Source organism: Chinchilla lanigera, unplaced genomic scaffold, assembly GCF_000276665.1.
Source record: "Chinchilla lanigera isolate Chin_1 unplaced genomic scaffold, ChiLan1.0 scaffold00090, whole genome shotgun sequence".
In the NCBI taxonomy this organism is placed as follows: Eukaryota; Metazoa; Chordata; class Mammalia; order Rodentia; family Chinchillidae; genus Chinchilla; species Chinchilla lanigera.
The window spans coordinates 8,581,899-8,594,390 of NW_004955491.1; the positions used below are offsets into that span (position 1 = coordinate 8,581,899).

The window sequence follows — 12,492 nt, forward strand, 5'->3', positions numbered from 1 at the left end:
CCCCCCCGCCCTGTCCTAGTAGAGTGACTATTCACCCCTGGTCTTTTTGTAAGTCTGAGGTCTATGGCAGGATTGCTCACATGTATTCTGGTCTGCTCTCTGAGACTCTTGGAGCAGGAGGAATGGGGTCTGCCATGTCTGGAGGCCGCGGGCAGCTCTGTCTGATCCCCAGCTGGTTAGCTTTGCTCGCTGTGAGCAGTTTGGCTTGCTGGACTACAGGTTTTTCTTAAGTTTATGCTGGGTATTTTGGAGCTGCCATTTTTTCTCCTCCTTGCTGTGGACTGGCTGTGATGCCGTCCTTCTTGGCAGTCAGTGGAGCAGCTTAATTTTCCTGGGGTTTTTGTACAAGTTGTCATTGTGGACTTAAATCCTCAATTTTTTTAAAGACTTTTTTTCTTAAAAATGCAAATAATTCTTTAGGTTTCTTGCAAGTATTGATTTCTGTGTCTTTTTCTTTTTTGTGGATTCTAGACTCACTCTCCAAGGTTGATCCCCCCTCCGCAACCACAGCCACCCCCTCCGCCTCCGCCACAGCAGCAGCCCATCAGGAGCCTGTTCCAGCAGCAGCAGCACCCGCAGCCTCTGCTCCCACTGCAGCACCCGCACCACCCGTCCCCGCCCCAGGGTGTGCACATGCCCCCCCAGATGGAGGCCCCCCGAGTGATGCTGACGCCGCCTCCTGTGACTCCGCAGCAGCCCAAGAACATCCACATCAACCCACACTTCAAGGGCACGGTGGTGACCCCTGTTCAAGGTGCGTGTGCTGTTCCGGTGCTGGTTACAGGTGCTGTGACAGGGCCGTGCTGTCTGTGTGGCAGAGTGCTCCCAAATTCAAGTCTGTGAATAGACATTGTTCCCTGGCCCCTTACCCATCCCTTAGACACGCTTTCTTTGATGGCCAAGTTCATTTCCGTACGGTGACGATCCCATGTTTTCTGCCTGAGTGGTAAGTACTGAAGGGCATTGTCAGTGGAAGCACCTATAGAGGTAGCTGTTGAGATGTCTGAGTAGTGACTTCATGTAGCTCCTGAGGCATTCCTGAAAGTAATGAGTGACCTTCTTGGATGTCCCCCAGTGTGCTCCTTTCCTTCACCCCAGGTCATCTTGCAGTTGCTGTCAGTGCTGTAGCAGCAGGAACACTGGCCAGCGCTGGGTGCTTTTGTGAGCAGTTGAATGCAGCACCTTGCCTTCTGTGTGGCAGTGTGCACTTCTCAGTGTGCCAATTTGTCCTGCTGCCTCAGGCGTGAAAATAGAGCAGTCAGCGCTCTCTGGAGCCGTGCACTGCCATCTCGTGGACTGCACCGGTGTGTCAGGCAGTGTAGTGGTGAGGGTATGTGTGGCTCAGCACAGAGCAGCGGGGGCACAGAGAAGGTGGAGAGGGGCTGCTGGAGTGCTTAGGGTGGCTTCAGTGGCTGGCTTTTCAGGGAGTAAGGTCGTAGGCAGAGGGACCAGCAAGTACCAGGGTCTTACTCAAGATAGCTTCATGTGCTGGAATAACTACCAGGAGACCAGTGTGGCTTTAGAAGGGTGACAGAAGCAGAGAAGAGGTGCAGAGCCAAGTTGTGTCTGAGCTGTCCCAGGGACCTGGCTTTCTTCTTCAGGTTGTGAGGAATGGTGCTGCATGGCATACGCTGTTCTATGTGAGGGCCCATCGGGCAACCTGGGGGAAGTGGGAGGTGATGACAGGAGCCTGGGGAGCAAATTGGCTGGCAGCAGGGGTTGCACGGGCTGCTTGTAGATGCCAGTGGGCAGGATGGGGGTGAGTTGCCATCACTGAGGGGGAGACTGGAAACTTTGTCAGGTGTATTACATCTGAGTAGAGGAAATGAGTGACCAGCAGATGGGAGAGTGGCGTGGCAGGAAGGCCTTTGAGTTTCCGGGATGAAGAGGAGGGGAGAGGCTGCCTGAGAAGGGCACAGGGTGTGAGTCACTGTTGCCAGGCTTTGGGCAGTGTTCTGTAAAACAGATTTATTGGTAGTGAGGGATGGGGAGGAGAAGGCTTGAGAGAAAGGTTTTTTTAAGATATGGAAGGTTACAATGCATACTTAGGAAAATAAATCCTTGATGCAGGCAAGAGGGAAAGCTTGTCCTGGCAGGACTGGACAGTGTGCTGAGATGAAACTGATAACCACGGCTCCCACGGTGAGCAGAGCCATTGGTAGGGTGGCGGCAGGTGGTGCTCTGGGGCTGGTACCTGCACCTGAGTGGGAGGTCGGGGGCACAGGCAGTCTGAGGGGAGAAGTCCTGAGGCCACCTTCTAGGACTGAAGAGGGACACAGAGCTGCCTCTGAGGTTCCTTTCTGAGGTGAAGGCCAGGATATGGTGTAGGCAGTACTGATGGTAACTGCAGCTTCTCATCAGCAGTGGGATTACTCAACTTGTCCCACAGACTGGATGCTTAGAGAATTCACACTCTCACAGTGTGGAGTCTGCACCCCCAAAAGGGAAGGTTCGCACAGGCTGTCCTTCACTTGTAGGTAGTCACTCGTTCCCCGTGTCCAAACATCATCCCCTCGATGTGTGGCTCTTCTTACAAGAAAAATAGGTTGGATTACAACGCACTGTAAAGACCTCATTTTACCTTAACTACCTCTTTAAATACCTTGTCTTCAAACACATCACATTTGAGGTCCTAGAGATAGGTTCAACATACAGATTTGGGGACAGAATTTATTCCCCAGCTCTTCATCTCAGAGCTTCCTAGGTACATGTAGCAGTATATCTGAGTGAAGGATGCGGATGCCTTCCTTAGAGATGGTGAGCTTTTTTCAGAAGTCAAGATCAGTATAGGGGCACATTTTAAAGAGCTTAGCATATCTGATTTAGCCTTAAGATGTGAAACTAACATTTCACTTCTTCCTTACTGTGAAATGTCTTAAAAATGATTCCTTAGTCTTTTGGTAGGTCAGTGAAAGATCTGGTTGTTGGAAAACAAAAACAGTTAAAAGTCTTAGAATAATAGGTTGCTTGTTTGGTTATTCTTCGTAAGGGTGTGAGCATTTCCACTAGTTCCTCTTATATGTTATTTTTCTTTCTGTTTGCCTTATTTCCTCCTTCCTTTTCATGATTTTAGAGCATTTCGTTTTAAATTTGTGTATTATTAGGGTAGAAAATATCTCACTGGAATTGGGTAGCCTGTATAATCTAGGTAGGACATAGAAAACAAGCTAGGTTTTTATTTTAGAGGAATACCATCTTTTGTTGCAAAAATATTACAATTGCTAATAGCAATTCACAGCTTCAGCTTATGCTGTTGTGTACTGAAGAAAACCTGCTCTCCCCTCTGCTTAACTTGTGCAAACTAGCGTGTTGTGGCATGTATACTGCATGCATTGTGTGTCCTACCTGAGACTTTATAGGTTGTTTGCTTTTCTTGTGGTGCTGGATGGAAACTGATGGTAACACAAGGTGTTGTCTTGCAGTGCCCTTGCTGCCAGTTCCGAGCCAGCCGCGGCCCGCCGTGGGACCCCAGAGATTCCCAGTGAGTAGAGGCTGCTCCTTCTGCTGTGAAGGGGAAGAACCCGCACTCACTAAGAGATGTTAATGCCACACATCCCAGGGCTCCAACTGTACAAAACTGAGAATCAGTAAATACTGACTGGAATCGCTCCCCTGGAGAATGTTTGTTAAAAGCTTAGAGATAATGGATTTTTGAAAATGGAGTTAGTTTTGTTTAACTGTAAAATTATCAAATCAGGATCGTCAGCAAAATGCCTTTCATCTTAAAGAATGCGAATTCTGATTTTGTTACTGCCTTGGGTTAAGTGAGAGGAAAAAGTCCTTTTAGGAGAGGGTAGGAGGGTGTGTGTATCAAATTCAGGGAGTAAAGACAAGATCTGCTTATTTTTCAAAAGAATCACCAAAATCTTTGTTGCATATTTTTAACTGAAAATTTTACTTTCAAATATTTTTTATTTTATTTTATTATTATTTTTTTTTTTCCCGGTACCGGGAATCAAACTCACGACCTTGTGCTTGCCAGGCAGGCGCTGTGTCTCTGAGCTAAATCCCCAGCCCCTCAAATATTTTTTAAAAACATACATTCATATTTTCTGTGTATCCCTCTTGTATACATAAACATAGGCATGTATACTTTACGTTCTTTAGTTAAAAAAAAAGTACTCATTAACTGGCTGTAATTTAAATATATATATTTTATTTTATTTGAATTTTTGGTTTGACTTTGTAGGCTGTTCATATTTCATTAAATGAAGGATATATATATTTTTTAAGCTATGGGAGAAATTGGACCAGACAATAAAATTTTAGTGTCACTTGTATATAAACCTGAGAGAGTCTTGTTTAGTTTAAACAATTTAATTTTTAGGGAATATTTAAATGGCCTATTTGACTGATTATCTTTGATACTTGAGTAGATAACATTTATATAGCATGTTTACCAAACAGGTTTAAATGAGACATACACGTATATAATTAGGTGATAACCCAAAAGTAAACTCAGTACTGTATTTAAGATTCTGAATGTTTTTTAGAGGCCTTCTTTATTTGTAATTATGAATTATATTGTGGTTTGCAAGGCTGGTTCTTTTTGATCTTTTCCTATATTTGCTAAATTTTTCCTTTTTCCTATTCTCTTTTTCTTTTTTTGTCTTTTTGAGACAGGGTCTCGCTATGCAATTCAGACTGGCCTCGAGCTCACTTTGTAGCCCAGGCTGGTTTTGAACTCACAACGATCCTCCTGCCTCAGCCTCCCGAGTGCTGGGATTACAGGCATGCACCACCACGCCCGGCTTTAAATTTTTCTTTAGATTACTGATCAAGTTCGGAAAAAAAATTTTTTTAAATCTTTTAAAAAATTTATTCAAAGGACTTATTTAAATAGCTGAAGTTAGTACTTGTGTTGCCCAAGACTAATATGTGATTTTAGCCATTAGATACGTTGTTTCTAAGGAAGCAGTTCATCTGCTGGGTACTATAAAGCAGCAATATTTTAAGCACTTTTTACCCTTTCTCAGGATTGTGAACATCTTTTTTGAGATCATTATTGGACTTGTCATGTTTTATTTGCATGATAGAGATACAGTTTCATGTGAACAAGCAATTACAGTTTTAAGAGAACATAGAGCAATGTGTATTATTGATGCTTTCATAAAAGGGTGCTTACTAATATAAAATTAGGATGACTTGCAGTTTCATTTACTTTATTGTGCAAACAAAATTATATCAGATACTAAAAAAAAACATACTTTGAGAGTGTTAAGAGGAAAATAAAAGATAATTTTTGTGAGAAATAGTACTTAATTTTTCAACTGCAGAGACTCTGAGGGTGATAAATATTGTTGATCTTTCGTTGGAAATGTTCCTAGCCGGTGTTTTCGTGTTTGAGGCAGGCAGCGTGTGGGGTGGGAATGACGGGGTAGGAGGGAGCTCAGGTGGCATAGCTATCTGACCTTAGCTTTCCTGTCTGCCCCAGCTGCTGGACCTGAGGCTGAAGTTACAGTGAACTTTTGCTGTAGGACATGCAGTAGTGTGCTTCTATCATCAGTCTCCCTTAGAGAAAATAATGGAATGTGGAATCTTATTTTTTTAAAAATGCAGAGTATTATGTTTTTAGTAAGTCCATCAAACTTGTTTAGGGAGGAAGATAAATTCTGTGGTGTCTTCTGTCATTTTGCTTAAGCCAGATCTTTGTTAAGTAAAAGTAGTTTTTCTCTTTTCTACTACTATATTAAACTTGGTTGATATGAATATGAATTTAATTTTGTAAACATCTACCAAGGGGGGCTGGGGATTTAGCTCAGCGGCAAAGCGCCTGCCTGGCAAGCGCAAGGTCATGAGTTCGGTTCCCGGTACCGGAGAAAAACCAAAAAAAAAAAAACATCTACCAAGGACCTACTTACGCTAAGTGCTCTGTGTGGTGCCAGTCCGTAAAAGGTCCCAGTGTAATTAAGTGGAACCTAACTTATAGCTTTAAGCTAATTTTCAGATGAGTATAAGAATAGGTTGTGGTTTAACAAAGCTTGTTGGAGATCTTTTACCAACTGGGTGCTCTGCAGGCTCTGCCTGGCTACTCTTGTGTAGTTCAAGCTCAATCAGTATTCATTACACTAAAGTTTAATAAAACATTCAAGTTAGGAAACGTAACTTCAGATTCAACGTAGGATGTTTGCATCATTATTATTTCCTTGGTTCATAAAATTAGATTTGAATTGGAAGTCTTTGTACCAGTTGGCATGAAATTGGCAGTTGAGCAAAGCGAGGGCTATTGTCATCTTGTCGTTGCCCAGTTTGAGCCCCTTTCCAGGACCTGTCGCTCTGAGGATGAGGTATACACACAGTTGCTCTGTCAGTCAGCCTGTACGTTTCCCTGTATTTGTGTGATGTCTGGTGAGAGTCTGTAGATGAACCTCTGTACAGGTTCCCCGCTGTCCTGTGCTCAGTGGTCCACTCAGCCAAAGGCCATAAGGGCAGAAGGTACAGACATAGAGTAGTAGAATAGTTGTACACAGGAATTGAATGCTAGTACTGAGTTATTTTGCCACTTAAAAGAAGCCCTGCACAGAATGAGCATGGTAGACAAGGGATGTATATTTTAATAGTTGTTTTTTACTTCTGTTGTTTTGTTTTGTTTTGGTACCAGGAATCGAACTCAGGAGCTTGCACTTGCCAGGCAGGTGCTTGTGCCACTGAGCTATATCCCCAGTCCACTTCTGTTGTTTATAGAGATATACAAGTGAATTTACACAGTAGAGTTATGTTATATACCATGAACTGTAAAGCATTCAGCTCTATACCCAACTAATGAGAAAGAAAGATGATAGAAGTAGGGCTGAATTTCTTAATCTTAAAGAATCTTACATTTGTCACTTGTGCTAAGGTTTTCCTTATCTTCCCAAGGAGTGATATACTTGACTTGTTTAAAAGTCAACTTAGTTTGACAATGATGTGAAAACTTTAGGAATTCTTAATTTAGAACTGGGTTGTCTAGATACTTTCCTAAGTGATAGTGCCCCAACATTCCCCCACCCCTTGGAACTGGAGCTAGCACCTGGGATCTCAGGCTGCTAGGCAAGCATTCTACCTGAGCTGATCCCCCAGTCCATGCTTTCAGTTTTTAAGTAATTATAGAGAACTCTAGGCAACCTGGTATGAAACGTTATTTTTCATGGAATTACTTAACATTATTATTCTGTAGTACTGGGGATTGAACCTGGGATCTAATGCATAGCAGGCAAGTATTCTCTATCACTGAGCAACATCCCCAACTGATCTCGTAATCACCAACCGACATTATTTTTAAAAATTCAAATCCTAGGCCAAAATATGACACTTTAGGCTATGCTTGATATACAGCAAGACTGACATTTTAATTTCCAATAAATGAATATTACTTAGTGAATTGAGTAAGTAATTTTTAAAACAAAAATTTGAATGTGAAAGTGGCGAATGTTGTAAGAAAAGGATCCTTATTTTTATTATTTTGAAAGAAATTGTTTTAGCTCTTGGCACGCAGTTTTTTGGTCATGTTAGTCTTTGAACCTGGATGTGGTTTCTAGCCTTTTTTACTCATTTAATGAATTGTATGAAGCACTTTGTATGTTAGCCTTCAATAAAAATCATATTTGTGTGCTTAATTTTAGTTATGGATCCAGCTATTAGTGCTAAACTCTTAAGATATTTCTTCTCAGACTTTTATTTCCAGTGCCCATTTTTTCACATCAGAGCTATGAATCTGTCTTGCAGATATAAAATGTATCTCAGTTAATATCATACCAGGGGTGACGTTTTCATCTTCAGTTTCCTGCCAGAATATTAGTCTTCATAATGTAAAATGTACCTTAGCTACAGTCCGTGTTTGCAGTACATAATGGTACCGTTCCTTGTGGGGAGCTGGTGCATGTACATAGTGCACCTCAGTTATTTCTTCATCTCCCTCCCTCCTTTCCCAGTAATGAAGACTTACGTGAGCTGGTGGGCGCGGGAAGTAGCGTATGCCAGGAACTCACAGGTCCTGCTTTATGGCTGCTTCTCCTGCTACCTAACATACCTCTCATTGTGTTCATGTCAGGATCTTCGGATGTGATCTCACAACACATTTGTTCCTGCTTTTTTGTTTTATAGGAGAGAGGAAAGATGAGTTTGCAGTGGGTTTACTAGTTCACCTTATAGACAGTCAGAGTCTGTGTTTTAGACCCAAGTGTTCTTTATTTTACATGTTAGTAATCTGATTGGTTTTTCTTTCCACAGAGGCATTCCGTAGTATTTTTGTCATTAATATAAAATTATAAGTCCTTTCCTTATAGATTTTTGTCATCAAAGAGTGAGTGTTTCTGAAGCAACACGAAAATGTCAATTGTTGAAATATGTTAATTTGAGATTTTTCCAGCCTACTTTTTTTGTTTTCCTGTATAGTTGCTGTTTTTCTCGGTAAATCCCAAGTAACCGATATTTTCAAGATTCTTGACCTAAGGTATTTGAGAACCAATGTAGTCGTTTGATTTTGCATTGGTGTGTTAGATAAATGAGGATATTGTAGTTAGCCAGTTAAATAACAAATAGTTCAGCTGTTGAATAATTTTTTAGTGGTCTTTGTTTAAAATAAAAATGAAAATTGTTTTTTCAGAAGACTGCTGTGCTGGTCGGTTTGAATGTGTCTCCTTAGGAGGTACACTGTTAACGTGGGCAGAGCAGCCGATGAAGCTGGTGCTGACACTGGCTCTGTCGCCGCAGCGCGTCACAGGGAGTTGGGGCTGCGCTGAGGCCTGTGGTACCAGGTGGCAGTGCCTGATGTCCACTGGATGCGTCCTAAACACCATTTCATGCAGATCATGTCTGAGGAGACTGCTGCATCAAATCACATTTCTTCCTGATTATAGCCTTTGCAGCTGAGAATCCAGACTTCATTCTATCTAGGAAAGAGGGTCTTGCTTTTGAATGCTGCTAAATTTTAACAACATGCCTGAAACGCCTTTTTAATTACTAACACTTCAGGTAGAAAGCCAGTGATAGGCATTTTTTCCTATCAGATCTATGAGGAGTAGGAAGAGAATGTGGTAGGAGATATTCCAGCTGTCAAATGTTGTCAGGCTTGCAAGGAGAAGGTGCAGTTTAAAATGCAGGTGACATAATACCCAACATCCTCCACTTGCTCCTGGGTTTCTGATTAATCATGATTACCATATATTATCATACCATCAAATTTAATAATATCAATGAACTCCCATCAGCAGTAAGAGGAGCAGATAAACAAGGTGGTTACAGCTATTAAAGAAGGCAGTTTTCCAATTCAGTAACCCTTTAACTCTACTTAGTGCATTGTTAGAGTAGATTGTATTGGGTGGAGGAGAGAGGGCTAGGTTAAAGGTCACTCTGAAACTCAAAAGGACAGGGAAGACTCACTGAAATCACAGAGAACTGGTGTCTTGGAGAGTTACTATTGAAGTCATTAGGCTACTCTGCAGAAACGTACTATAAGATATGTGGTAAACTGTTGTTTACTTTTTGGCTAAGTAATACTTAACACTGATAATAACTTCCCCATAAACCCTGTTCAGATTATAATGCTGTATAAGTTAGACTTAAATTTTAAATACGGTTTGCCCATCTGCAGTTTAACCATATGGCCTAGAAATGTCTGGCAGTCTGGCACCAACACCGGTTCAGTCTTGGAAACCACCCCCCCACCCCCCACCCCTTTGCCAAGAAAATCTCTGATCTGGTTTTTGGGGTGTCTTGCAGAGGGCACTTATTTTGGGGGGTTTGGTTTTGTTCTGCTTTAGTGTTTATTTTCCCAGATGTTTTTGAAGACCCATAAATCTGTTCAGATTCATTTTTTAAATAAACTTTGAAAGAGATCTTAACATAAGAGGATCAAAACATAGTTCTCCCCAAAAGATCAGTCTTTTCCACTGGTCTGTGAATTCTGGCCAGCACCTACGGTTGTATAACTGTCATGGGGCTGTTAGAGGATGTAGTTCCTTTGCTCCAAGATTCCATACTGCCCCAGCCTGGACCCTGGCAACCCCTGATGTTTTCTGTTCCTATAATTTTGTGATAAAAGTAAAGTCTTGCAGCACATCTTCTGTTTGGAGTATAGCTTTTCATGTGGAGTGTGTGGTACCCGAGCCTCACCTGTGTTCCATCTCCTACAAGTGTGCCTTTCTTTATTGCTGTGCGGTATTCCAGTGTGTGGATGCACCGTAGTTTGTGTATCCATTTGCCAGAAAAGTGCTAGAACCATTTGTGTGAACATAGGTTGTCTGTGAATGCCTGCGAAGAGGATTGTAGGTCATGGGATGAATATGTGCACAGACTGACATTTTAAAACTGTGCCTCTTGTTCATATAGATTGGAAAGTTTTTTGTTTTTTGTTTTTTTGTTTTTTTTGGTTTTTTTTGGTTTTTCTCTGGTACCAGGAACCGAACTCACGATCTTGCGCTTGCCAGGCAGGCGCTTTGCCGCTGAGCTAAATCCCCAGCCCCTTGAAAGTTTTTTGAATGAGGAAGTAGTTTTAGAATATATGTTGTGAAGATCAGTGGTGAACGAAAAATACAGAATGATGACAGTATTTCATATTTTACTCTGCTGTATTCAGCAACTTTATGGAGTAGAGAAGTGTCATTGTTTTCTCATTTTACAGATTGGGAAGCTGAGTCTTGGGAAGATTCATTGCTTAAGTTGACTATGCAATAGGTAGCACTGGAACCAAGATAGTCTATGTCTAAGCCCATTCTCTTTCATTTTTATGCAATAGCCTCTCCTTAAATGTTACAGTGCACATCAGTAAGCTGCATAAAAGGGATAGGATCCAAGAAGCTGAACCTAACTCTTGTGACACTGTGCCCGTCTCTCAGTACTCAAGTGGGGAGTTTACTAGTAGGCCTGTTGTGGGTGAGGTTGTTTGGGCAGGAACACAAGGGGGAAGGACGGGGGACAGGGCTTTCATTTTTGTGAAAGAATAGAGGTAGTCTTTAGTGACTTTAGCAAAAGCAATATTTTTGTGCTACAGAAAAGTTTTTTTATCTTGTAATGAGTGCTGTACTCTCATTGCTTGAACCAGTAGCACTATTTTAATATTTAAGTCTTAGCACCACAGTACTCTACTTTATATCTTTTTAAAATGTTTAGTATGCCTTTCTAAATAAAAAAGTACCTTCTAGAAAATGAATGTAGGTATTTAAACAAGGCACAACCTAAGAGGAAAAAGAATCTGTGGAGAATGCTGAGATAAGAGGATTAACATACTGTGATAGAAGGTTGTAATTTTAATTATGTCAGGGGTCACTAGTGGTCTTTAGTCTTTGCATTTAACCCATTTAATCAGAATTAACTGAGAGGTGTTCTTAAGTGTCAATTGGTTTCTTAAATAGTTCTTGGCATTTTAAGTGAGATTAATAAATGAAAACATGTTAGAGAGAAGGTTGTAAATTATTGAAAGATTCATGAAGTTTCAATGACATTGTTAAGGTATTTAATTAGTCTTATTAAAACACACTGACTGACCCTGTTAAGGAAGCAGATAAGTCACATAATAGCTGTTGGAGTCTTTTTATTCTCAGCTTTATACGATTAACTTTGTGCTAAGCAATTTATGCAAAGTTTCCATCTTTTTTTCGTAACTGAAGTTATCAGTTCTTCCTGAATAGGATTAATATAGATAACATCATGTAATTAACAAGAGATGCAAAAAAGTGAAGGTGCAATTTGTGTAAGAATTATGAGAGAGAGAATGACAATTTCTTACCTTGGATTTTTAAAGGATATTAAAGAAAGGAAAACAGAACAATTGTTTCAAAGGATTAGAGTAGTCTTTTTCTCTCCAAAGGTAGAATTACATTAGTACTAAAAAGTTCTATTAAGTGAAATAGTCACAGCTCACAGTCTCAAAGCAGCTCTGCCTGTGGTAGAGGGAGCTGCTATCTCTTACCCTTACACCCATGAGGTGGTAGACATTATTAAAGGAGTGGCCACATCAGAACTTCGTGCACCCTGAACAGCAGACTTAGGAACCTTGGTTTCCACGGCATTGATAGAGGGCAGGCGTGTCTCAGAAGAAACCCCGTGTGGGAGGGAAAGGAGCCTCAGGAGCCCTGAGTCTGGAGGTTGGGGCTGTGAGCTGAAGGTGGAACGCAGGGCAGTGCACGCGTAAGAGGACTTGTACGACTGCATGTCTCAGGGCTGTGTTTTGTCAGGCACGGTACTGTGGCTTTTCTGGAATGGGGTGTGAGTGAGTGAGGCTCAAGTCACAGAAAACTCAGTTCACTGGCTTTAAAAAAGCGAGGTGTTTTGTTTTCTTTGAACAAAAGTGAGAAACTTCTTGGCTGGTACATTAGCTCTCTGATATTTTCAGAACCCATGTTTATTTTCTACCCAGCCATCACTGAATACACTTAGCTATTCCAGACAGAGGTGGGCAGGGCTGCAGGCCATTGGAGGCACCCCAAAGATGGAGGGGGCTGGCGTAGATGCTCTGTGCCTCCTGGGAGACACCAGGAATCGTTAGCTGGAAGCAGCAGTAAAATAGGCTGAGCC

At 41.6% G+C, this 12,492-nt stretch overlaps 1 protein-coding gene across 5 annotated transcripts in view; it reads left to right on the forward strand.

Annotated features, from left to right (window-relative positions):
• Rbm33 (RNA binding motif protein 33) overlaps positions 1-12,492 on the forward strand; it is a 99,746-nt gene that overhangs the window by 47,806 nt on the left and 39,448 nt on the right. For all 5 annotated transcript variants that reach the window (XM_005404864.2, XM_005404865.2, XM_005404868.2 and 2 more), the window contains 2 exons: positions 472-754; positions 3,423-3,481. In XM_005404864.2, the coding sequence (XP_005404921.2) occupies positions 472-754; positions 3,423-3,481 (342 nt within the window). The remainder of the gene's footprint in view (positions 1-471; positions 755-3,422; positions 3,482-12,492) is intronic.